This window comes from Panicum hallii, chromosome 1 (genome assembly GCF_002211085.1).
Source record: "Panicum hallii strain FIL2 chromosome 1, PHallii_v3.1, whole genome shotgun sequence".
Taxonomy (NCBI): Eukaryota; Viridiplantae; Streptophyta; class Magnoliopsida; order Poales; family Poaceae; genus Panicum; species Panicum hallii.
The window spans coordinates 49,241,796-49,268,570 of record NC_038042.1 but is presented as its reverse complement, the minus strand read 5'-3'; the positions used below and the strand labels follow the sequence as shown (position 1 = coordinate 49,268,570).

The 26,775-nt window shown below is 45.2% G+C and overlaps 3 protein-coding genes, 1 long non-coding RNA gene and 1 pseudogene across 6 annotated transcripts; 2 read left to right on the top strand and 3 right to left on the bottom strand.

Moving 5' to 3' along the window:
- The first annotated feature begins 38 nt into the window (after nt 1–38).
- On the top strand, nt 39–6,281 carry LOC112902943 (la protein 1-like). The gene is made up of 10 exons (XM_025972485.1): nt 39–206; nt 314–392; nt 498–650; nt 1,191–1,333; nt 1,767–1,915; nt 2,574–2,654; nt 2,742–3,114; nt 4,066–4,213; nt 5,174–5,252; nt 5,795–6,281. Exons 1-10 carry the CDS (start codon nt 147–149, stop codon nt 5,901–5,903), a joined length of 1,374 nt encoding a protein of 457 aa, XP_025828270.1. The 5' UTR covers nt 39–146; the 3' UTR covers nt 5,904–6,281.
- A 1,229-nt stretch (nt 6,282–7,510) lies between these two features.
- LOC112903070 lies at nt 7,511–10,425 on the bottom strand. Of its 2 annotated transcripts, none has more exons than XM_025972291.1 (7): nt 10,132–10,425; nt 9,697–10,011; nt 9,422–9,559; nt 9,205–9,291; nt 9,103–9,128; nt 8,920–8,994; nt 7,511–7,852 (listed from the first exon to the last, which is right to left on the bottom strand). In XM_025972291.1, exons 1-7 carry the CDS (start codon nt 10,221–10,223, stop codon nt 7,662–7,664), a joined length of 924 nt encoding a protein of 307 aa, XP_025828076.1. In that variant the 5' UTR covers nt 10,224–10,425; the 3' UTR covers nt 7,511–7,661. The 2 variants fall into 2 exon arrangements, with proteins under 2 accessions (XP_025828076.1, XP_025828069.1); XM_025972284.1 differs by having other exon boundaries at nt 7,511–7,855; nt 10,132–10,393.
- Nucleotides 10,426–12,672: 2,247 nt separating this feature from the next.
- Nucleotides 12,673–15,182, bottom strand: LOC112874702 (glutathione S-transferase T3-like). 2 transcript variants are annotated; one of them, XM_025938195.1, is made up of 4 exons: nt 14,498–15,182; nt 14,102–14,424; nt 13,489–13,929; nt 12,673–13,403 (listed from the first exon to the last, which is right to left on the bottom strand). In XM_025938195.1, exons 2-4 carry the CDS (start codon nt 14,108–14,110, stop codon nt 13,125–13,127), a joined length of 729 nt encoding a protein of 242 aa, XP_025793980.1. In that variant the 5' UTR covers nt 14,111–14,424; nt 14,498–15,182; the 3' UTR covers nt 12,673–13,124. The 2 variants fall into 2 exon arrangements, with proteins under 2 accessions (XP_025793980.1, XP_025793971.1); XM_025938186.1 differs by having other exon boundaries at nt 14,102–15,182.
- A 2,914-nt stretch (nt 15,183–18,096) lies between these two features.
- Nucleotides 18,097–18,886, bottom strand: LOC112895754. The gene is made up of 4 exons (XR_003229270.1): nt 18,857–18,886; nt 18,679–18,741; nt 18,526–18,579; nt 18,097–18,389 (listed from the first exon to the last, which is right to left on the bottom strand). It is a non-coding gene; the product is annotated as an uncharacterized LOC112895754 (long non-coding RNA).
- A 4,195-nt stretch (nt 18,887–23,081) lies between these two features.
- LOC112897997 lies at nt 23,082–24,903 on the top strand (annotated as a pseudogene).
- The last annotated feature ends 1,872 nt before the right edge of the window (nt 24,904–26,775 follow it).

Below are 26,775 nucleotides of genomic sequence, written 5' to 3'. Positions count from 1 at the left end.
GAGGCGGCGTGAGGAGTGAACAGCCGACGCCACAGCCCACAGCAGCTCCTCGCCGACGCCGCTCCTAAAACCACCTAAACCCTAACCGCCCGATTCCTCTCCGGACTCCAATCTCCAGCTCGATCGCAACCGGAGCGCAGGCATCCATGGCCGCCCCCGCTGCCGCGCCGCTCGACGAGGCCAATGCGAAGAGCGTCCTCCGCCAGGTCCGCGATCCCGCCTTGTTTGCCCACGCTGCATTTTTTTAATCCTCCTTTTGATCGTCTTTTTTTTGACCGATTCTTCTGAAGAAATTATTGGTTCGTTGGCGCAGGTGGAGTTCTACTTCAGCGACAGCAACCTCCCCCGCGACAAGTTCCTGCGGGAGAAGGTCGAGCAGAGCGACGATGGCCGTAACGATCTCTCACGCCGTTCCATCTCCTCGTCGATGAGTACTGTATTTTGTTTTTTTGCCGGCAATCTGCTGATTTTTTTTTATTTTTTGGGAAACTGTGCAGTGGTGAGCTTGGCCTTGATATGTTCCTTCTCGCGGATGAAGTCCCACCTGGGGCTCGACGCCGCTGTCAAGCCTGAGACTGTGCCGGAGGAGACTGTGCTCGCGGTGGCTGAGGTGCTTCGGCGTTCTCCGGTGCTCCGTGTATCAGAGGATGGTAATCCATTCCCTTCCCTTTTTTCTTAGATGTTCAGCTTCTCAATTCAATGGTGGTGTTTTCTCGTCCTACTCCTGATAACAGTAGTAATGAAGGGATGGGCTCTGCACTTGATTGTGATCATCACTCCTTGTTTGTTGTTTAATTTATACTTGTTTGTTGTTTAATTTATAACTTCAATTCAAATGAGGTAATGCAAAATTTATAGCTGTATTTGTAGTCTGCACATGTTGTTGCACCTATAAATACCAGCTATTCAGTGCAGACAACCATACCATGCCATTTATTCTGTATGTACTCATCATAGTGCTAACTGCTAAAGGAATAGCCCATTCTATCAAACATACTGTTAGGCGCCAAATTACTTGTGATATTCTATTATGCCATGAGACAAGATGCTACATAGTATTATGTCACGAGACATGATGCTAAAGAGTTGGGTTGTTTGCTTTGAGGTGTGAACTGGGATAGAGCTACACTCGTTCACTTTCATTCGCGTAATATGTATAGTAACTTTGTTTTCATATTTTTAAAATGCAGGAAAGAAGATTGGTAGAGCAAGTGAACTGCTGAAGCCAGATGAGATTATAGAGCAAGTGGATTCTAGGACAGTGGCTGCGTCGCCATTGCCTTACAATGTAAAGCTAGAAGACGTCCAATCATTCTTCGCACAATATGCAAAGGTGTGGATCTTTTTTTAATTCAAATCATGCAGCCAATGTTCGAGCAATTGGTTAAAAGAAAAACTGAAATACAATGAGGAGAATGGCATAGCTAAGTTTAATAGATTCAGTTAGTATGTTCAATATTACATGATTAATAACTTCTATAGCCAAATTTTAGAGCTTCATGACTAACTGCCTTAGCATACAACAATATAAATATCTGGTCAGACTGCCATTGTATTATTTCATGTTCAGCTCCTCAAATGGGAGTGAATATATTCTGTTCTATTGGGATTCATTTTGCTCTACTGTTAGGTTACATAGGGAAATAGTTACCTGGTGTTTCTTAGATGTTATGAACAATAATTATTGTAGTGCAATACATGAATCATATCATGCAAATAACAATTATGGTAACATTTCTTTTACGTACTTCTGTTTAAACTCACAGGTGAACAGTGTGAGACTACCACGCCATATTGCAAACAAAAAACACTTCTGTGGCACTGCTCTAGTCGAGTTTTCTGAAGAAGAGGAAGCAAAAAAGGTTTTGGAGAATAGTTTGGTTTTTGCTGGGGCAAACCTGGAAATAAGACCAAAGTAAGCCCACTAACTTATCATAGTGCATGGTTTCTGGTATGTGCACGAAATGCATGTTTTATCAGTCAATGCCTTCATCAGGTTTAATGAAGTTTTGATCTATGACCCCTCTGTTGACTGGGAAGCTGTTGGCTAATGATTAAACCTCCTGCTAGATGCTGTTATGAACTTGCCTTCCTTTCTTTTGAGTGCTACTGGGATGAAAATATGTGAAATTCAGCTGCACTCACTTGTACTTTTTTAGTTGTAGACTATAAGGCACCTTGATGTAAAGTAATAAGTGGTCTCTTGGTTCTTTCTCATGATGAAAGCCTGTGCAAAACAGGTTATTGAGTGAAATACTTGGTTGCTGCAGTATAAGTAAATGTAAGGAAAACTTTCTTTTGGGCATTTGTAGAGTATATTGTGATGTACCAGAAGAATTACCGCAGCAGCCATAAATATAATGCCGCTGTCTAGCTAAAGTTGACTCGTGGAATTTTCTGAATTTATCGTGCTAAATAAGCCACAGTATTTTGATACACAATTTATTACGTATTTTTCATTCAAACAAACATTTTTCCACAGGTTCATCCTAATTTTTTACACGTTTTGATGATATGTAAATTAATCAAGCCTTTTATATTGTAATTTATAAATCCCTGCTTGAATTATGAAGGAAGGAATTTGATGCTGAACAGGAATATAAAAAAGAAGAACACAAAAAGGCGCACCCTGTCAAGGATAGTCAGGATGAAGGGTGGGTTTCTTACAGCCTATCTGGACAATTGGTATTGTGTATCTTTAGTTCAAATATAAGTTAAGAGTCCTGGAAATTTTATCGCAGCTATCCAAAAGGTCTAATTGTGGCCTTCAAATTGGAGAAGACTATGGCTGATTCTGTGGTTCAACAAAATAGCGTGGACAAAGTGGATGACTCAGCCACCAAATTGGAAACTTCCAGTTCAACGGTGAATCCATCAGGCGAGGCATCTGAGGAGAAGATTGCTGAGAGCAGTGATTCAAATGAAGAGAAGTCATCGGAGATCATGACCAAAGAGAAAGAGGTAAACATTAGTGAAGCTACGGAATCTGAGAAGTGCATTGGTGATGCCTTGGTAGAAAGCGAAAAGCATGGAGATAGTGAGTCTGGCAATTTGAAGAATCCAATCTCGAGGGAGGATCTAAAAGCAGCACTCAACAAATTTGGAACTGTTCGGGTAATAATAATTCACCCTACTTTCAGGATTTTGCTTTTGTTGCTATGATATCAATTATAGTTCTATTTTATCAGCTTTGAAACAGTATGGGTCTCCTTTTGCTTTCATGTAGCCTATAATATAAATTGCAAGTATGACACCTATCTGAATTCATATATGCTCCACAAATCAAGCAGGGAGCTCAAATTTCAGCTTGTGGGTTGGTTCCTGCTTATGTGATTGTGATCCACCCTTAACAAAATGCTTAAACATCCAGTACCATTCATTAGCAAACTCTGTTAATGCCATTCTTTCATCCAGCTCTATCTATATTTGTTGGTTCCCATGAATGCTCCACAAGTAAATAGATAAAGCATCTTACCCAATCTATGTCTTGGTGCTGCTAGAACGTCTTTTCCCTCCCTGTATTCCTTTCCTCTATCATTTCTCTCATTCTCGGACTGGTGGCTCCAGGTGATTGGTAGGGGGTGGTACTGGCTACATCACCATTGCTTTTGCTGTTGCTGTTGACTGTTGTTGTTTGATAATCATGTTAGTGGCTGGAGGCCATTCAGGATAATGTTTAGTAGCTGTGCGCTTGTGCTTGAACAATAAGATGATGTCAATGGTATGAAGGAACAAAATTTGAAAATGGATGTAATGCGTTTTTAATTGGCAGGTTATGGAACTGAGTTATTTGGTGCCATATGAGGATCTTTTTTTATTTTCCATGTACTTTCTTTGCCTTTCAAGATGTAACTTACTTAGGACCAATTGACTATTTACTGGGAAATTTGCTTCTGAAATTTTGTTAACCTGACAATTTATGGCCACATCGCTACAAAATGAAAATTTATATTTCAAGTTATCTTGCAACCAGCATAGATTCCTGCATGGTTGATTGTTTTTTTTATTTACTGTTTGAGACCTATCAATATAGAATATTTTCTTACAATATTTTTCCTCTTGAAGTATGTGGACTTCAGCATCGGGGATGATTCAGGATACCTTCGTTTTGAAGATTCTAAGGCGGCTGAAAAGGCTCGCATGGCTGCTGTACTAGCCGATGAAGGTGGTTTGATAATAAAAGACCACATTATTACTTTGGAGCCTGTGACTGGTAAAAATTTCAGCTTTCTTTTATCACTCATTGATTTTGTGAAGCTTGAATCTGGTTTTTACTGTTGCTTACTTTAGTATAAGATGAGTGTCCCTTTGGTCATTGATGAGGCTCGAAAAGGCAACTTTAACCTCAGTTTCTGTTCTATTGTATTTGTAAAGCTGATAAAATTGTGATATTATGGAAGTATTTCGCAGACAAATCAAAATCATCTTTCAAGCTTTGTATGGCTGATCTTGATATCCATAAAAACATCATTGCTAAAAGTCCAAATAATTTGTCTGCATACGCACTCATTGACATGAGCACAGATAATTTTTAATAATTTTGATTGGTGGTTTTCTTCTTATAGCTAATTAATGCATAGCACACATGCTGTAGAAGTTGTAGTTCCACTGGATGGTGCAATATTGGGAGGGATCAGTTTTTGTTCATTTTTGCAGTGTAACTGAATTCACCAGATAGGAATTATCTTTACCTATTTCTAAAGCACATAACGTTTCCACCTTACCTTTTGGTTTGGGCCAACTTCTATCACCGACATGCGGGCCTTGGTTCTAGTATGCGAGTCGGACCAGCCCTCCGTTCAAATCTCGATCAAGTAGAACCCTACAAATTAACGTACGAGCAACTATACGTACCCGATACTTATACAGTTTTTGTCCGTAGCAATGCACGGGCATATTTGTCTATATATTTATATTTGCTAATCTCAGGCTCTGTTGTTACCAATGTGGTGCCTTTTCAAAAGCATTTATTCTTTATAGATTTGGATGAGAGTTACTTTAGGGGGGCATTTTTTACGATCCGTAACGAAAATCTTACTCCCTCTGTTTTTAAATATATGGCGTTTAGGACATTTAAAAACAGAGGGGGTACTAGCTAATATTCCATAACAAATTCGATAGGGAAGCACAGCACAGTGCACATAAACTGGCTCTTGCTCATCTGTTTCTGCAGGTGAAGCTGAGAAGGATTATTGGAGCACAATTCGTGGCATTCAAGAGAAATACAAGGACAATAGAAGCTACAAAGGAAGGTATTATTTTGTTCTTTGGTTGACTCGGTTTTATTTTATCTGTTTATGCCCTGTTCTGCCCCCCATTACCTCAGGAAGTTTTTTAAAAAAACCCACCATCTGTTGTCTGCTATGTATTTTCTTAAGCAAAAATCCTCTTCTAATGGTATCCGACTTAATATAAATGATACCCATGCTAACTGTTGTGATTATACCAGAAAGCTTTTTTACCCAATAAAATTAATTTAGAGTAGATTGCAGTCCTGTTGATGTGATACTACTGGCACCACATTTAAGTGGAAACTCCCTACTTTTGCTCTGCTTTTATATCTTGTGTGGACCATACAAGGAGTACAAATTAGACGGCAATTTTTTTCCTACAAAATGATGCAATCTGATGGTTTTTGATAAACAAGTTGTCAATGCTGCAATTATATGGCATTTAATTATGTTGAAAGAAGTCCTCCTGATATTCCTTATCAGGTGTTTTTTCGCAGAAGTTATCCTTGTTCTTCTGCAGAAGGTATCTGGGCTTACAACTTTCTTGTTTGTAAATTTTGTAGGGCCGCAAAGAACTACAGAGGAGGAAAGCAGTTCAGCGGGAAGCGTGGTAGAAACCCCGATTCTGAGAAGAATCCTAACAAGGCCCAGAAGGTCGAAGCTGCCACGTGAGATTAATTTAGCTAGCTTGCCTTGATGGAGAAGTAACATGCTCCATGCTGCTTACCTGCATTAGTCTCCTAGCATTGGAGACTTGCTCTTATCATTTTGGTTGTTTTGGTGGCTTGTTTCGATGTTTACTTGCTTAAACTATGATCATTTGGTTAAGTTCATCGTGAAATGAGAGGTCAACTAATATCGTGTATGTATATAATCAAAACTAGGGCCTCATGAGTTCTAAAATTGCACTTAGAAAAAATACTCGAGGCTGAAACCTCAGTACCAGCCAGACTGGTGCAGGCGTTCTTTTTCTGTTTTCTCTTCCAGTACTCGTTGCTGGGTGTTGCAGAGCTACCTTGCAAACAAAGAAAAAACAGAAACTTCTCTGGATGCCTCTGTAGTTACATATGCTTGGCATGCATAGGTCAACGTGTGCTGCGAGGAAAAGAAGGAAAAACAAAAAGAAAAGAGGCTCCACAATATGGAGTATTGTAGCGTAAAAAGAAGATGAATGTGGGATATTACTACGTAATTTTACATCTGGAACCCCCACGATTGCTTCGTCGTACACCAGCATCACGGGATTCGATGAGACGTCCGCCTGTTCCAGGAAAATTGGAAGAAACTTGTATTCCATGTGTATTGTATGTTTGGATCTATGGTACGATGCCTCGTAATCTGGTGTTTGCTAGAGATAGCTCTGCCAGGTAAGGTTATTTATGTTTCTAGGGGTGCCACATAAGTAAGAGTGCATTTATTTATTTTATAGTTGAAATAGTTTCATACAATGAATTGGTTCATTCTTTGTGCTTTCCTATGCTAAATGCCAGATGAGGTGGAGAAATTGCAGTGCACGTGGAACTATGATGTACTCCATCTGTTCCAAAATATAAGTTATTTTTGCAAATCTAGATACGTAGATTTTACTATGCATCTAGATATATTTTTTTAATCTATGTATCTGAACTATGATTAAGGTGGTTTTACTTTTTTTTCATTTGTACGGTTTTCTCAAAGGGGTGAGTTTTTACATATAAAGGTTTTTAATGAGCTAGCATAAAAAACAGCTCGTAATAATATTTGCATTTTTTTAATCCCCAAGAGTTTATGCATGTGAGAATTAGTGACGTGATCCGTAATTATCTGAGTATTGTGAAGTATCTGACTTTGAAATTGTAAAATTTGAATTCCTTTGGTGCCGGGTCACCAGACGGGCACGTGCATATGGGCCTTGACGGGCTATTGGGCCGGCACAGCACGGGCCATTTGAATTCCTAGGCCGCCTTGCCAGCCCGTGGGCTAGCAGCCTAGCACGGGCCATGCCGTGCCGCACGTCGTTTGGCCATATGTGACCAGGCAAGTCCTTGCTATAACTTCCTGATCAACAACACCTAAGGTTGTGTTGGAGGAGAGTACATGCATGTTAGGCCTAATGTGGATTGTGGGCCACAATAACAGCCAGCCCATAGAATAGAAGCAGCCTAATGATGCAAGTTTTGATTGCGCTGTGAACAAAATGAAGCCCGATATATACAGATTAATTTAGTATATAAAAAGCTCTTTCGGCGGGAAGGGAAGTTATTTCAGGCAACTGAAGCAGCTCTGGTAACAGAGAACGCTGAAATTAAACCAGCTGTTTGGCTTTCAGAATGCATCAGAGGCAAGTATAAACCTTTTTGCATTGGCAGGTGATGCTTGGTTGGACGGTCCAAACCTATCCTACCCTATTCTATACATCCACGCAGCAAAGTTCAGAGGGGAGATCGGTTATTAATCTTTCCTAGCCACCTTCATCGATCTTGTACTAGGCGTGCTACTGGCATCTTGTGTCATCTCTGGCGTCGCAGTCGAGCTCATCTTGCGCTTCTTCTCCCACTTGCTTGCATCTTCTCCAGCTTCTTCGCGGCTCCCATCCCCTCGTCCCAATGTTCCTGCAGCAGCAGTTGCATCCACTCCTGGCGCTGCTGCATGACGAAAAAAACCCACTTTATCAACGCCTCAAGGAAATGCCGATCATAGCAGTGTACATTTGTGCTCATAAGATGACTGGATCCTATGACTCGACTGCCCCCAACTGTGTTTGTGCCTTGCGTCTTTCTGAAAGCTCAATGATATACAAACACAAAAAGGAACTGAAGTTTACATTCACAGATCTCTGTGTCCCTGTTATGCAACCATAGTCTTATTGGTGTTGGTTCGACACCACATCAGCAACTTTTAGTTCGACACCTCACCCTTTTGTCAGGAGCAACAAATCCCCTATTGTGCTCCCAGTTTATCAAGTCGGAAAAGTTTAACATCGTTTGGTTTTACCTATGATAGGATAGTTGCTGCTCACGAGGGCAACTGCTTTTTAGCAGCTGGAGAAAGAAAGACCTTCCGGGGTATTTCAGATTGTTACTGTTGGAAAACAAATTTTCTACTTTCCAAGTGATAATAAACAATATGCAAGTAAATAACAGAGCAAATGGAACAGCTGCAGTAGTTAATGTAATGCTGGAATCTGGATCCAAATTTGTCAATGGATAATTCAATAGAAACTGGTACTTAGGCTTACACAAATTAAACCAGTATGAGAACAAAAATCACAAACATATTATTAGATTCAAGAAGGTGGCTGTAATAAGGAATGGAATGCAGAGATATTCTTCCAAGAAGTAAGAAAAGAGGCACGCATATGTACTGCATATGTGTGATTGTCAAGCGAATTTCATTCCAAGACTGTTCAAGTGGATATTCATGACTGGACATAAAAATCCTCTGAAAATACTTAATTTCAGCAGACCGTTCAATTCTTCCGATTACTGTCCCTAAATAGAACTGACTAATATCAATTGTTTTCATGCATAGATTCATGATGACTTTCTTGAAACAAAGGAACAACCTGTGTGCTAATTCCATGAAACCTAAGCAAAGACTGGGCAATTGTTCGATGTATAATCTTTATAGCAACAAATAGCATCAGTAGTATGTGATTCAGAATATGAAGCAGCGATAGATAGGAAAGGAAGAGACACAGTCATCTTACTTTGAACAAGTGGTGGTGCTGGTGCAACTTGCATGCCATATCGCATAGAATCAAAGGTTTCATCACTGGAAACCGCTGTGTTTAACAAGTGACGGTTATCGGGAACCATTAGTAATGTCGATGTTCATCGTACAAATATAATAAACAACACATTGAATGAATGAACTAGGTAGAAAGGCGCACCTGAAAGGTTTCCTAGTATCTCTTGTCTGTACAATTCAATAAGTTCATGTAAGTTTCAAAGGTACAAGTAGAAGGAAGCACAATAAGCCATTCATTACTTACCTCTTTTCCTCAATTAAACAAGCGAGATCACGCGCTTTTTGTTTATTGACTTTCTTTGTATAAGGCCTTAGAACTGGCCGAGGCACTCTGTTAAGCCGCACCATGTGCAAAAACATGGAAAGGCGCTTGTCAATAATAGATTTTTGTAAGAAAAGAAAAGGCAAAATGAAGAACACTACTCGAGCAATAGTTGGCCAGGCAAGAACATGGAACCCACCCAGACAGATTAATCTGCCAAGACTTTGGAGCAGTGTTTGGCAAGTGTAGCTTCCCTTTCAGTTCTGGGCACTCAAGGGCCAAATCCTTTAGCCTTTCTGCGGCCACCGCCCAGATCCGCATCAGATCAGCGAAATCTCTAGAAGATGAGAGAAGAATTTATTTGGTAAAAGGAATTTATTTGCTAACTATATGATACCAGCAAGCTAGCGACACCGAAATCTAAGTGTTGTTGGAGCAGGATATACAATAAGGAACCTGGTGTGACTGACTGACCTGGGTGGGCTTTGTAGCACGCGGTGGAAGAAGGCGTGCAAAGCGGCCGTTCGGGGATTGGCCGCGGCCGCGGCGGCGTCGAGGAGCGGGAACATAGTGCGGACGCCTTCCGCGTGCTTGCCGCCGGCAGCGATCCTGCCGAGCACGGTATAGACGTGGAGGCAGCGCAAGAATCTCGAGGCCTGAGGAGATGGCGGCCCCGAGTGGAAGGGCATGAAACGGCCGACGTAGGAGGTGAGCTCGTCCCAGCGCGCGGATCTGGCCAGGTGCCCGAGGTGGGACACATCGAAGAACACCGCCGTACCCTTCTCCAGCCTGCAACAACCAATCAGTCATTCAGCATTAATCTATTACTTATTCAGTCAATTGGGGGAGGGAGGGAGGGAGGGAGGGAGGGAGAATTGAATGCAGAGGGGGATGGGATCGGAGGACTACTGATGGGCGGCGCCTTGAAGGCAGCGGGCTCTGAGGAAGCAGAGGATGCGGCGGGCGCAGAGCCTCTGGCCGACGGTGTTCCAAGCGAACATGGCGGCGGGAGTTGGGACGGAGAGCCGAAGCCAGGGGGGCAGGCCACCCCCTACCTATATAACTTACCGGTGGCGGTGGGGCGGGCGGGTAGCGGACTGCTGGACTCTGGAGTCTGGACCATAGAACCAAAACCCCGTTCCGGTTTCGAACCGATGAGGGTGCTGATTTGTTAGTTGGGCGTTCCGACTCGTGAGGGGGCCGACCGTGGTTTATTTTTATATACTGTGTTTATACTTCCTTTCATTAACCAAAATTATCTATAATATATATACTATAATAAAGAACGAAATTTTTGAAAATATTTCTTACCTAGATCGGGTCCGCCGGACTCTCATGTTGGACCCACCTGTTAAGATTGAGGGAGGTAGGAGAAAAGGTAGACCCATGGTAATCCCGAGTTAGGAGATATTTTTTGCTAAAACCAGATTGTTTTTTCAAGGCGATCTCCCCTCACCCGCCCGCTATACCCGCGTGATCGCTTTCAATCTTGCCCATCAGGGTAACTCCAATAAAACTCTCAAATTTAAGCCCTATTCCCCTCAATGATGATCTCTCATCCAGATTTCAGCCCCCTACTTTCCTTCGCACTCCAACTGAACTCTCGTATATCTCCTTATATCTTGTGCACCTCTTTCTTTATTGATATCATGTAACTAACAATATAAGCATTATATATGCAAGCGGTGTTTATTACCAACAATAATTTTATGAATGAATACATTTCGTACTAATAATATTTTAACCGAATTTTTTATAACCATTAGTTTTTTAAAATAATTTGCCAGCTAACGACTATTTGAGCAACGACTACATTTGCAACGACTATATTCCAACAGCTATATTTCAAACGGCTATATTTCGAATAGCTATATTTCAAATGGCTATATTTGCAACGGTAGTATCTTTCATCTCTATATATATACAGGCTCATTCACCTCGTTCTGCAATGAGCCATTCATTTCATTGTTGCTTCTCCACCTAAAAATGAGTAGACTCTCTCGCTTAGACTCGTTGTCCTCGTCGGATGATGATGACGAGCCCGAACTCATCCTTGGTGCACTACATCAAGCTCATACGAGATACCTGGCTATGCTTAGTCCACAATGGGGGTGAGGGGGGTTGACAATTTTATATACCTAACGCTTCTATATTTCGACGCAGGTATATAAAATTATTCTTTTTTTTCCTCGTCTTCTCCAACCATCGATATGAAGCTCCTACATATTTCTTATTCTTGTTTCTTCGACTCAAGTTTAGAATGGCTCATCCTCTATTTCTTCGCATAGCACATGCTGTAGAGGAGCATGATAATTACTTTGTGCAAAAAAGAGACATATGTGGAAGGGTTGGATTATCATGTCTGCATAAAATATGTGCAACATACATGATGATAAGTTATGAAGTACCTGCAGATTTTATGGACCAATATTTTCATATTGGTAAAAGTACCGTCACAGAGTCTTAGAAGGCTAGTTAGCGATATTATTGAAGTGTTTGGGGATGATTACTTCAGATCTCCAAACGAGCAAGACACGGCGAGATTGCTTGCAAGTGCAGAGCGTAGGGGTTTTCCGGGAATGCTTGGGTGCCTAGATTGTATGCATTGCCAGTGGAGGAACTGCCCTACAACATGGAAAGGTCAGTGTACGGGGCATGTGCATGAGCCTACAATTATTCTTGAAGCCGTTGCTTCTAAAGATCTTTGGATTTGGCATATTTTCTTTGGATTACCAGGCTCTCATAATAATATCAATTTGCTCCATCTATCGCACCTGTTTGCAATGTTTGCAAGGATAGCGGATGGGCAAGCTCCCAAAGTTGATTTTATCATCAATGGCCATAATTACAATATGGGCTATTACCCTACTGATGGCATCTATCCTCAATAGGCAACATTTGTGAAGACCATACAATCTCCACTAGGCAATAAGCGGAAATACTTAGCCAAGGCATAAGAAGCAGTTAGAAAAGATGTTGAACGAGCCTTGGAGTTCGTGGGCCAGCTCATTTATGGGATAAGAATACACTCAGAGAAATCATGACTGCTTGTTTTATAATGCATAATATGACAATAGAAGATGAGCGAAATGAAGATGAAGATGTTGGCATCCACTACGAGGGGGTTGGCCAGCTTGTAAGCGCTACGGCACCTGAACAACGCAACCGTACGCGTGAGTTTTGTAATTTCATTCAAGCTCATTGTGATATCAGAAATAGGGAAACACACCAACAACTTCAGGAAGATCTAATCGAGCACTTCTGGCAATACCATGCAGACTTTTTTTTTATCATGTACTAAGTACTAGGTATTTCCGATTTCATGTAGTGTGTATTTCTAATTCCTGTACCTTCTATTTAATATAATATGTGTTTCTAATTCATATACTTCCTAGTTAATTTAATAGTCCACATACATACCACAAATTAATAGAAATAGTCCACAAACATACTACAAATTAATATAAATATTCCACATACATACCACAAATTAACAGAAATTATTCATACATAACAGACAAAAACCCATAGTCTCAAATATTGCCGCTACCCAAACGTCGAGCAATGATCTCTTTTTGCAGCCCACTATAGAATATTTGTTGCAGCTCACTCATTTTACTTAGATCCATGTTCATTATTTTCTCATCATCCATCCTTTGTTTCAACAACATTTCTTGTTGTTGGAGATCAATGCGTTTATTCTCTACTTGTTCCTTGATATCAAGTCTCCTAGTCTCCACTTCTTGCTTTATTTAAATTCTTCTAGTTTCTACAGCAAGTCTCTCATCAGTGCGCTCTTTTTTCCTAAGCTCTTTTAACTCATCAGCCTTTTGTCTCTTAGACCAACTATGTTCTACTGCTTCCAGGTAAAGAGTTTCACCATGAGCTATAGGATTTTTACCTCACCTTTCTTTCTCCTTCTTCTGATCATCTGGCCTACCTTTCCTTGGTGAAGTATGACTTGGACCCTCCTCTTCATCAACATGGCGATTTTCATGTGTTCCAAGAGTAGCTGACCTTGGATTTGTTGTATTAGATGTTTTCTGTTTTTTGTTGTTGCTGTTACAAGGAAGGTCCTTCCACTTCTGGGCATGCTGCAGCAGAAGGTTACAATAATGCATTAAACCAAATGACCTCTTATCTGAGTTTGCATCCTTGTGTAACACACATGCTTGTTGAATCTACACAGATCACAATGTGTGTTAGTAACCATACACACAACATACATATACATTTCAAAACAAGTCCAAGGAAAAGACTTTATACCCTGTCTTGCTCTGTGACACCGCTTTGATTTGAACGGAGTACTTGACTATACCATGAACAAAATCTGCTAACACTTCCTTGAATGATACCCCAACGGTGTGTGAGAGAACAAATATTACGATCAGATTCAAAGGTCTTGTGCATGTTGCAGAACTCATTAATTCGCTGCCAATAAGTACTGCGAGTTTGATCAACACCTTGAACGGGATCCATGCTTACTTCTAACCATGCCGATGCCAACAAAATATCCTTCTGCTTGCTGAAATTTCTGGTTCTCTTCTTGTTCTTGTTTCCTATCTTCAATGGGGGAGAAGCATCTGTAGTTGCATCTGTACATGTTTGTTCGTTAGGCAATACTCCAAAATTAAACTCATCAGCATCAAGCTCACTGCTTCCAACATTGTTCTCCACCAATTCCACCCAGCTTTGTATTTCAACCTCCTGCAGTTGAGCATGAATAACATGAATAAAACAGCAGCAGAATCCTATCACATGGAATGAACAAAATATAATTGAGCAATACTGTCATCTATCTCTGCATCTACATTGTCTTCTCATTATCTAAAAAGAATCTGCAGAATCCTCCTCTGTTCTCTATCCCCACACACTCTACCTCAACCATCTATCTCTGCATCTTCAAGAAGCAAGCATCAGGCGGCGTCGGGGCAGGCCGCGCCAGGCATCAGGCGGCATGGCCGCGTGGGGGCAGGCCGGCCGCGAGCCCGCGGCAGGGAGCAGGCGGCGTCGCCACGTGGGGTCAGGCCGGCCGCGGCAGGCAGCAGCGGCGTGGCCGCGTGGGGGCAGGCCGACCGTGCGCCAGCGGGAGGCAGCAGAAGTGACGTCTGCGAGCGGGCTGGTCCTCCCTCTCTTTGTCCTCCTCTCCTTCCCATCCATATCGCCTCGGTGTTGACTGCGGTCGCGGCCGGCTTCACCAACCTTCATGGGCAGAGAGACGGCAGCTCCGGTGAACGCGGTGCCATTCTCGAGGGAGAGCGGGTGCAGCGCTCACCTCTCTCGCCGCAGATCCATGGGTGCTGGAGGTGGACCAGGCGGCGCCTCCCATCACCATCCGCATCGAGTACCTCCTTCCTGCGATACCCGGCGGCAACAGTAGCCACCATGGGCCGCACGTAGGAGGGCGGCCGGGGCGGCGGCTCACTCGACTGCGATCTCACCTCGGTGGAGACAGCACTCGGCTCTGGGGTCAGCACGGTGAGCGGTGGCCGCCGGCGCGATTTGCTTTTGGATGGCGAGGCGGCCTAGGCAGCTGTCAGGCTTGCCCTGCTGCTCCCTAGGCGCATGAACGGAAGCCTGCTCCTTTGTGCATACGATGCTACGGCTCTGATGGTGAACCATCATAATGGCCTTGAGGTGCCCCGGCTGAAGCAATGGTTCCCCTCCTCTCCTCCGTTGGAATGACTCTGCAGCTAGCTATCTGAAGTCCGTTCCATCCCTGCCGCCGCCTGCTCCTTGCATGCTCACCACATGCTTGATGAAATGCCGGCAATGATCATCTTACACATTATCATGATAATTTTTGCCATCGGACAGGATTTTGTAACCAAATGCATGTGGAGTAGCACGCTAGGAGCTAAAAATCAAGCCGCACTCAGGTGGGTAGGAGCATGGGTGAGAAGCCTCTAGTTAACAGACTTCAAGAGAGTATAAAAGTAGTTTGTAGTTCTCACACTACCAAATGGGCAAATGTTGCCTTTATCACTTCATTTTCTAGGTATTAGTACATTTTCTATAAATGGCCTTGTGAGGGACATCTACAATCACCTAATTATAATATTTTCTTGCTACTAACTTCATATGAAACCAACTTTTGTTTTTATTACAGAGGCTGGGGAACTGTTAGGAGGTTACATGACCTGAGAGTTTCAGTCAACAAGGAGAGCTTTTGGGGAATTAAAATGATGTATTGCTTTCAATAGAATATGTGTGACTGTAAATGTACTCTGAACCCTCGTATTGAATTATTTATGGAATTTTGCTCTAGCTAGATTATTATTTTTTAAATATATCTTTTGTCGCATATCTGGATGCATAGTAAAAACTATACATCTACAAATACCAAAACGACCTATGATTTGGAACGGAGGGAGTAAGAGCTAAGCCTTTCATTGTTACCCTCTGAATTTTTTTCTAACATTCAATACGGGTTCAATTGAAGATGCTTGCCTGTTAGCTGGGTGACTAGGTTATTATTCTATTAATCATTTTCTATCTTTTGGTAGTTTTCAAGCACTATAAATGAGGTCCCTGCAATTAGGCCAAGCTGAATATTTATGATGGAAATTTGCAATGTATTGCATAACATAAGAAGTTGAATGAGTATTTATTCGCACATATAGTTTAGCACTAAAATTCTATTTACTATATTTTTAAAAAAACTACGTGTGTGACGCACGTAGATCTTTGCTAGTAAAAAGAAAAACTGGATTGGTTATTAAGCTGGTGAGGTGGCGGGTTCGCTAGTTCAATGGTCCAACAAGTCTACCAATGGCATTCAACCTGCAGGCTGCAGACCCCAGTTAAAATCCCTATTTCTCCAGATCTTCTTCACATTTTCATTGAATTTTTTGATAATTATTTTCATTGAGTTTCTTTGGGCCTCCCGATGGTCAGTTTGGGCCGACTTACAGCCCAGTACTTTGTGGAATACTCCCTTCATCCTATAAAAAAAATTGCAATCTAGCATTTGGAGAAAAAAATCCATAAAAGAGTGCAATCCTAAAGATTGGACAATGACAGTGCCTAATTAATTGAATTCTAATCAGAATTTTAGTAAGTCTGGTTAGGTGCATGTAGTCAATAAATAAGGGTATGAAGGTCATTTCACCATTAATTTTGTGTGGAAAAACAAATTGTGCTCTTCATGAAACGGAGGGAGTACGTTGTACACGTATGGTTTGTTCTATTAACCGGTATTTTAGATGAACTGGGCCAATCAAGATGTCGGTTCACAGTTTCTCCTGTTGACCTTGCAGTCCGGTCTATTTTTTCTTTTATGACCAAAACTGAAACGTTGGTGAGGTGGTTACAGCCCAATGCCGCAGATTAAGCCCAACATGATGCGGAATATGCTGTGGTTGCAGGTTTATGGCTTTTCCTGTGCAACTGTTGATTCGTTCGATCATTTTTCCATTGTTTGGGCTGGTGGTCACGGTGGACTTGCTATTAATATTTTTTCATCGTCCTAATAAGAAAGCGCAAAAGTAACTGTTTGTCGTTTAATGACCTAGTAGATTTCTTCAGTAAAACATTATGAGGGTAGACAATATGGATTCAAATGTTTTGATATTATGACACATGTATATGCTATAAGGTTAACGGTGAACATTTATCTCTAAACGAGCCACTATTCCATGACAAATGCATAAGCAGACGAATGCGTATGAAGCTTCTTAGTCATGTATTGCTTATTTATGTAAAATATTTGAATAATTCACCGAGTATATAACGAGGGAGAGGAGCTGTATAAGTCAGATAAATAAAGTTGACATCTCAAAAAAAAATATGATCAATGAAGTTGAGAAGAGACACTGGGCTTTATGTTTTTGTGCTTTTTTTTTCTAAATTATTATTTTGCGTGAAAACATGAATCTACAGCACGTTAGCAAGAGGGTGCTCTGTTTACATATATAAACACAGGTCTCAGTCGATGCTAAAATTAAGCTGCAGACACGAACAAAAATATGATTCAATGACGATGAACGATTCAAGTACGTACGTAGTAGTTAAAAAAAATGAGGACGCATCATCGACAGTACAATTAATTCCGCAATTGCTCTATGCTAGCAGGAAACCAAAGAAGAAACTGTCAGCTGTCATCTCCTCTCTATCATAAACCCATGACCTGATGACGGACGGGTCACAATGGCTCACTGCTTCATCAGCATGAAAAATGCAGAGGAAACTGGTACTACGTACTGAGGCTGTACTGTACATGTCCTGTGACCGATCGATCAATCTTGGGCTATCGACTCAATCCATGAGGAGCTACTCCAGATCACGCGCGAGGGATTCGCGCTAAGCTTTCGAGCGTGCATGGCAGCACGGCTGGGCAGCTGCCCTGATGAGCAGAGCCACCTTCTAGGTGTACGCGCAGGCGGTTGACGCCGCTGCTCCAGAACACCCTGTGGCAAGAGAAACACCTGAAGCCTGTTGTGCCGTCGGCCCGCCGCACCTTTTCCCCGTACCTCCACACCGGGCTCAGTGGCTTGCCACGGACAGGTGCAACCGCTGGCCTGCAAGGCAACTTGTAATTGTAACTGATTGACAATGCTCCTATCCTAATATAGCTGTAGGAGTAGGCACGAGTCTAGGGATCAGCACTTTAATACCATACCTCAGCTCAGGAAAGTATAGGAACATGTAGTCTTTGATTTCAGTACCAGCTTCTTGTCTGCTCTCGTCCAGGCTGATGGATCAACATGCAGGCAGGCAGGCAGATTAGACAAATTATTAGTAGACCTGCTGCAGTAAAACACGACACTGGAGACAGAAGAGATGTTACATACGCTGGTAAAGGAAGCAGCCCCTTCACAATCTGATCCAGGTCACTGAAGCGATTCCAGAGCCAGCGGCGGTCTTGTTGGGAGACAGATAGGCCGAGTGGCCTGATGTGCATGTCGTAGTAGAGACGGGCATCGCCCCCGTCCTGGTGTAGAGCAAGAAGATCTAGCACATGCGGCTTGTGAGCTGACAGGAAAAGCTCGGCATGTACCAGCACGAGCCCATCGCCCGTTGCGCCATTATCTGGAATCACAGAATCAGCTGCATAGCGCGTCACACACTTCTTCAAGTAGTCCACCAGGTCGGTCCACCTGTTATTTTGTACCAGTGTATCCACCACCTCGGGGACGAACAGCCCCGATCCCGTGGCATGCTCCAACCTTCCAATGAAATGACCAGCAGGGTAGCATTAGTAGTTAGTCGCAGACTCGTAGTCGATCAGATCACCAGGAGCAAGGAAACATATATCCTATCAGTGCAAAACTATAGTAGTAGTATTAGAAAAGAAACACCCACCGCTTGGACTGGATCTCGGTAGCCTCAACTGCATTACCTGCCGGTGGCGGCGCCCTGATAATATATAACTCTGCTTAATTATATTATCATTACATACAGGTTACTACTAATATGCATAGTTGCGAGCAGCTAGGTACTAGCACAGGAGAATACTCGATCTCAGCTTGAAGCCTAGCTGCGTACGCATCAACTTCCTCAGGTGGGAGTGCTATCTTCCTGTAATATATGCGTGATGCAGGACATCCATCAATGCAAATGGATTGATTGTTATATACTGTAGTGCGCCAAAATGGAACGGCCTCAATTAATCAATAGAACAATATTAACTTACTGCTCAATTTCGTCATTACTCAATAACTCCTCCAGATGTTCATAGATTGTAGTGTCTGCTTCTGGTGGTGGCGGCCTACATATATATAATATGACAAGCATGATTGAAGTTAATTACTACATGGAATTGGTGGATGATCAAATCGCTCAAACAAAATCATGTCTCCAGACTGAGAAAGTTTATGAACTAAAATGCAGTTAAATCCTCTAACTACACACGCAGAATGCTGAACTAATCAAGGGGAAAGCACAAGTTGGAAGTTGGATCTGTAAGGGAAAGTATATACATGAACTGTATGTATACCATGCATCAGTGAAATACAAATCTGCTGCTGTTATGCACCAATCAGATTCAGAAGCAATGGTGATAAGATCGGTTCAACTTGTTGGACTTACTTTTCTTCATCAGGGTTTGGACTGCTCGCGGGAGCCACTTGCTCCGGCCCGGCCTCCTGGAAAAGCTCCGCTCTGCATGGTGTTGCTTGTCAATGGAGATTGTGTGTTTTCAACAGAGTGTACACATTATTTAATTTGTTCATCAATGTAATATCTGCTATCTGTGCACCCTGGGTATGGGTAAACTAATACACAAGTAACTACAACAATACTCACGTTGTGTTAATTCCAGCCGGCAAATCAAGGGTATATGACTTGTTTCATGAAACTCCAGTAACAATCCAGTAATAATCCACGTCTATTTGTTCCAAAAGGAACTGAATTCCAATAATAATTAATTAATCCGATCCATACACTTGTTCCAAAAGAGAATCCGATCCGTGGTCTCAACATAAACTCCAGTGATGATAATCCACGGTTATCCACTTGTTTCGAAAGAGAATCCATTCCAGTCCATAATTTCAAAATGAAATCCATCCCGTGGTTATGCCATACAAACCCTAGCTAGTAATAAGCTAGCTAGCATGCAATATATCCAAATCCAGAAGTAGGCGTAATACGGCACGTCCATAATAAGATAAAATGATGCCGCGACTACGATTGTCCACCAGAAAGCAGCAGAGACCATTCGAACGACGACCAGCAGCAGGAAGCAAGGGAAAATTAGATAGAGAAAGTAGAAGAGCGAACTCTGCTTGGGTGGCGTCGCCGACCGCCGCTTCGTCGCGACGGGAGGCGCACGCGCTGCCTCCGCCCCCGCTGACTGCGCCCGCACTGCCTCCGCCCGCGCTGCCTCCGCCCCTGCTGCCTGCGCTCGCGCTGCCTCCGCCCCCGCTGACTGCGCCCGCACTGCCTCCGCCCGCGCTGCCTCCGCCCCTGCTGCCTGCGCTCGCGCTGCCTCCGCCCGCGCTGACTGCGCCCGCACTGCCTCCGCCCCTGCTGCCTGCGCCCGCGCTGCCTCCGCCCGCGCTGCCTCCGCCCGCGCTGCCTCCGCCCCCGCCCCCGCTGCCTCCGCCCGCGCTGCCTCCGCCCCCGCCCCCGCTGGCTGCGCCCGCGCTGCCTCCGCCCGACATCAGCACCTCCGCCAGCCGCCGCCTCCGCCGCCGCTGAAAGGAGAGGAGAGGAATCGCGCGCGTCCTCGATCAACTTGGTGTTTTGCCTGGGATGGAGAAGGAAGCGAGAGGGAGGGAGCAGAGGAGGAGGGGTTTAGGCCGCAGCGTCCCCCGTCGGCCTCCGCTGTCATTTAACATGCAGCCGTTGCTGCTTGACAGCTGGCGCTGGCTAGTGGCTAGAATCCGGCCCGGCCCACTTTACTTGGGTGTCTGCTCTGTTTTCTGCCCAATAACCACAGCAGAGCCCATAAATAAATCACTCTGATGCATTCTGTGTTATTTTTGCTATTTAGACTTCATTCAAACCTTCAGTTGTTCCTGACGTATGTTGATTATTACTACTTCAAGGTTACCAATCTCCTTGTTAGTTGTTTTAAAAAAACTCCTTATTAGTTGTCAAAAAAAGTGTTTCCATTTTTCCGGCCAAACGACCGCTAAAATTGCCTTTGCTATCTCCTCGTCTGACTAATGACTTTGACATTGTTTTTGAAGAATCGGATTTGGACAGCTAGGCGTGATGATAACGAGTGTGAATTGGTACATGAATATTCCAAATAATCAGCATCAGGTAAGCAGATGAATGGCCAAAACTTGAAACTGCAAGTGTTGATACTCTGAGCAGAGGCGGACCTTAGTGGAGTCCAAACTAGGCTCCGGCTCCTAATCCTTTGAAATCTTTTGAAGATGAGACTAGAATTTGGCCACCAACGGTAAGACTTTAGATCAACTCCTCCCCCACTGCACGGCGGCGCCACTGGCTCTGAGCCCGTCAGCAGAGTGGTGGCAGGTCTGGTGCACCAGCTGCACGGCGGCGCCGTGCTTGAGCGTGTACACCTTGGTGCCCGGCACGGGCTGCCACAGCGCGCGGCTGACGTTCTGCGCCGACGCCGTGTGGTCGAACTGCACCGGCGGGTTGGCGGGGAAGTCGGCGATGAAGACGCCCGGCGCGCCGTCGTAGTGCAGACGTTGTTGATGCTCGCCGCGAACCACGTGTTGCTGGCCCCGCCGCAGTTCCTGCCCCGTCGAGCAGTTGAAGAGGCCGACGCCAACGGTGAAGGAGAGGCTCTCGTCGACGCGCGACGGCCGACGGGACAGGAGCTCCGCCTTGCGCAGGCCTCGCAGGTTCCTCGTGAACGTGGTGGCCGTGGCCGTGTCGTTAGGCCGGGAGTGTGGGGCGTGGGCATCGCGAGGCTGCTGCTGGAGGAGCTAGCGCCGTACTAGTCGGGAAGAATAGAAGACGGCGGTTGTGGTGGTGGTGGTGTCGAAGGGGACGCAAGAAATTGCATCCCCAATAAGGTTGCCACGCCAAATGCATATCAGAATCATTGATAAAAATAGGCTTTGCTTCATGTGATGACTCGTGGCTGTGATGTGATACTGATGAGATCATTCCAGGCTCGAAAACTATATACGGGCCGCCAAAATGTTGATCAGGCTAGGCGGGCTCTGACTGGCCTTTTTAGTTACGTTTGCCAGGCCGGCAACGCAGATATCGCGCAACCCGAGCCTAATCCAGCCAGCCGCAGAGCCCACTCCACTTGCGCCCCTTGACCCACCCGACTCCAAGCGGTGGGCCCGTGGCGATGTCTCTCCGCACGGCGCACCCGTAGCTGGCTGGCTCGCTCCTTCACGGACCGTCTCGCTTCGCGGCGTCGCTCTCATGCCGTCGCTCGTGATACGGTGGTAGTTTTTAACGATGTTTTGTAACTTCGTCACTAGTGGTACGTTACAATTTTATAATATTTTAGTTAAAAATAACCCTAAACTATCAGGATCGTCCGATTTTGAACCCTAAACTACAAAACTAGATATCCTGCACTAGCGAACTAACAAAACCGTGCAAATTGCCCCTCTAAACTGAAACCACCCCGGTTTTGCTATGACACGGCAGCTGTTTTCTGATGTGGCTGGCAGTTTGACACTCCCACGTATCTTCGGCCACTGGAAATTACCAAATTGCCCCTTATCCTCTATTCCTCTCGTCTCTGCTCCTCTTACCGCCACTGCGCGCCTGCACGCGTCGGCGCCGCCGGCCTCGACATCGGCCGCGGCGGTGGTGCTGTGCCTGCCGCACCTCCTCGCAGCGGCGTCCCCAGCCTCCTCCTCCATGGCGTGCTCGCCCGCCAACAACCCCGAAGCTACAGGCGGCCGTGGGGGACCACGAGGGCGTCAAGGTTGGGCGCCAGCTCATGGCCCTCCTCGACGCGGAGGAAGGCTGCTTTGAGGACGCGCTCGATGGCCTGTTGCGTCTCGCCGAGGAACACCCTTACCACCCCGCCCTGCGCCTCACCGCCGCTGAGATCTGCGGCCTGCTAGGATGGCTCGACGAGGGCGAGGGGGGAGTCCGCGGCGGCATGGGTGGACGCGGCGAAGGGGTGCGCGGCGCTGCGGGAGGCGGTGGCGGCCGCGCAGTTGATGGCGTCGGCTGCGGCGGCTGTTGAAGTCCTCCTGCACGGAGAAGGGCTAAAGGAGGCGCTCAATGCCGTGGATGACACCGTCGGGGCGGAGCACCACGTCTGGGCACGTGACGGCGGCGTGGCCCATGCGCATGCCAGCTGTGCCATCGAGCGCGGCGGCGAGCTCCTCGCCGGAGAGCGTGGCGTGGGAGGCGGCAGGCCAGGAGTCGGAGGGGAGGTGCGCGGGGAAGACATGGTAGAGCAGCAGCGCCTGAACTCCGGGTCGAGGTCCCGCTCCAGCACCTCGTTCCATGGCGCGAAGATGGTGACGTTGTGCCTCCCGACGGTTTCCTCGAGCCACCCGCCACTGCTACCCCTCCGATTGGAGTTGACCCCACCGCCGCCCCGTCACCGCTGCCGCACCCGCGGCGGGCAATATGGGTTCCTGCAGCGCCGCGTCCTTGGCCGTTCCCTTCCCCGCCAGGAGCAGGAGGAAGAGGAGAAGGGCACCGTGCACCGGCGTGCCCATCCCTACACGCGCCAGGCCTCTGCTCCCTCTAGATTGGTCTTGCCGCCGCCGCCTCTTGATCCTGGGTTGAGCTGCTCCTCTACCTCTAGTCCTCTTCTCAACTAGCTCGATTTGTTGGTGCTGACTGGGCAAGTAGTGCCACGTCGCACGGGTGACGTGGCTCAAAACCGGGATGGTTTCGGCTCAGAGGGGTAATTTGCACAGTTTTATTAGTTCGCTGGTGCAGAATATCTGATTTTGTAGTTTGTAGTTTAGGGTTTAAAATCGGACGATCGCGATAGTTCAGGTGGAAAAACGGACTTCACCCTTAAGTAAATGCTAGAGTCTAGAGAAATCACAAAAAAATATATATATAATTTTTTTTTGCTCGAGCAGTCCACGTAGGCTTGTATCTTTAACCAAAGATTTGTACAGCACCAGCACAGTGATTTCAAAAAAACCTGATGTTGGCTGACTTCATTCTAGTTCATTCGAAGAGCATATTTCAAGAAAAATCAAGGCCTACTGTTAGAGCAGCTAATCTCAGATGAAAGTGGCACAAACAAAATAAAGATATTCTCCTTAGAGGAACTAGAGAAAGCGACCAATAACTTTGATGCTACTCTTGTTCTTGGCCGTGGAGGACATGGCACAGTTTATAAAGGAATTCTATCCGATCAGAATGTGGTAGCAGTTAAAAGATCCAAAATTGTGGAGCAAAATGAGATAGACCAGTTTATCAATGAGGTTGCCGTCTTGTCCCAAATCATCCACCGCAATGTGGTGAAGCTTTTTGACCGTTGCTTGGAAACTGAGGTGCCCTTGCTTGTCTACGAGTTCATATCCAATGGCACACTATATGGCCTTCTTCATGCTTATATTAGTGCTAAATGCTTGCTGTCATGGGATGATCGCATTAGGATAGCGGTAGAAGCAGCAGAGGCACTTTCTTATTTGCATTCAGCAGCTGCAATACCAATTTATCATAGAGATGTGAAATCTTCTGACATACTCTTAGATGCCACCTTCACCACAAAGGTTTCTAACTTTGGTGCTTCAACATCTGTTTCACTTGATGAGACTCATGTGGTGACCATTGTACAAGGAACATTTGGGTACTTAGATCCAGAGTATTACCATACTGGCCAGCTTACCGAAAAGAGTGATGTGTACAGTTTTGGTGTTATACTCGTGGAGCTTGTGACAAGAAAGAAGCCAATTTTCATCAATGATTCTGATAAGAAACAAAACTTGTCTCACTCCTTTCGTTGAAGGACTTGAAGAAGGAGCTCTTATGGGAATAATAGATCCACAGATCGTGGAAGAGGCTGACCAAGGAGAAATTGATGATATTGCTTCACTCGCACAAGCATGCCTGAAGACCAAAGGATCAGAGAGACCAACCATGAAAGAAGTAGAGATGAGGTTGCAGTTCCTAAGAACTAAGAGGCTAAGGAAAATACACCATTTACCAGAAATTAATGGCGAGATTGAGCTTTTGTTCTGCCCACAAGCTAGAAACTCTGACGCACAGCTTCATCTTGTAAATGCTACTACCTGTTTGCCTTCTGAAGAGACCTCTCGGGGATACAACCTAGAGAAAGAATTTGCTTCCTCAATCAGTTTGCCACGCTAGCATACACGTGGTCAATAACTAACAGAGGCAAGTGCTGTCTTGGAAACACCTGAATTGCTGTATATTTTCCACAGAGAAATATGTAATATTGTTCCTTTAGACTGGAGTATGCTATTTGATTGCAATATATATACATTTGGTCTACTTTTGTTCAAGCTTAGAATTTTGTGATGAATAAGTTCGCTAGCTGCAGATGATACCCTGGACCGTTGTGTTTGGGCTTTGGGGATTTGCATGGAAGACCTTCTCACTTCTGCTATGCTTGTGTTATCTGTGATGGATATGCCTGCGACTGCGAGGTGTTCAGAATTTTAGGACAAATTCAGCCACCAGTCTGGTTGCGTGATGACTGGTGAGACCATTCCAGACCCAGAAACTATACAGGGCCATCAGAAAACTGATCAGACTAAGGCCCAGGATCACGGGCCTTTTTGTTAGGAGGTTTGCCATGCCAGGCCGACAACGCAGAGCCCACCCCACTCACCTGTGCGCTCCGACCTGGCCCATGGCGATGCTTTTGCGCACCCGTCTCGTGGATCCTATACATCTTCTGGAAAATATTTTCTTCCACACCTTCCACTGTTTGAGATTTGTGCGACCCACGGGGGCGCACGATCTCCTTCTTCCTCCTCCGTCTCGCGCCCGCCGCTGTCCGTCTCGTGCCGCCGCTCGCGCGCGCTGGCCAAAGGAGTGCGAGCTAGGGGAGGGGGAGGGGGTGGAGCGGCCGCCGGCGAGGGGTGGGAGGTGGGGGGAGCGGCCGCCGGCGGCCGAGGGTGTAGTCGAGGCAGCGCAGGTTAGGGTTTCGGCTTTCCAAGGATCCAATGGTCACCAGCCTTAGAGGAATCGGTCGGCGGCGGCGGCGGCCCGTCGGTGGTGGCGTTTCGGCCGGCGGAGACGAGACGGTGCGGGAACGCCACCGGCCGGCTGGGTGTGAGACCCGGGCACACGGGACTATCCACATGGCCTACTGGATGGGACATGGCCCACGCCCTATATCTGTTGTAACTACTCGTAATGCAGTAGGATTACTCATACAGTTGTGAAACTAGTCGGACACGGTAGGAAACTACCCGAGAATTACTCGGGTAGGACTTCTGAGCTTGTACCCGACTAGAACTTCCATGTAAACCCGACGAGGGGCGGCGGTGGAGGACGGCAGATGATTAATAAGAAGGAGGGGAATGCTACTTGGGCCTGGTGGGTCTTAGCATCTCCATGAGCCTTTCTAAAATCCACTCTCTAAATCATCATTTAGAGAGTCATTTGAGTAAAAATTATTTTGTATATCTTTATACTCTCCAACAGCTTTTCTATATTTTGTGCTTAGTCTAGAGAGCCATTCTCGCTCTCCATCTCTGGCTAACGAGAAATTCGGAATAGAGGAGTTCTATATTTAGATATCTAATTGAAGAGGCCGTTGGAGAGCTTTTCTTAACCAAAATCTCTATTTCTTCTAAAGATATAAAAAATCTCTTGGAGATGCTCCTAAAGATGATTAGCTAAATCAACTTCCAGAAGTTAGATAGCCCCCCACCCGGCCTGGCCGTGGTTGCCTGCTTCGTTCGATTAGGGCAAAGGAGTTTTTTTTTTCGTTCGAAATTCCTACATTCGTTCAGAACACATGCGTAGATCACGCATTTATGGCTGCTCCTCCTATCATCAGGCACTGATTAGTTTGACCAATTGGGCAAGGAAAATGTGACATACTGCCATGGAATGGGTTTGATCAATTGGGCAAGGTTTGTTTTGAGAGCTTTAGTTTCACGAATTCATGGTGGAGAGATCAACATGAGGTTTTTGCTAATACGTGCTGAGCCAATACCGCGTTTGACTTCGCACTCGAGCTTGGTTGGGGTAGCCATGCATGGCGGC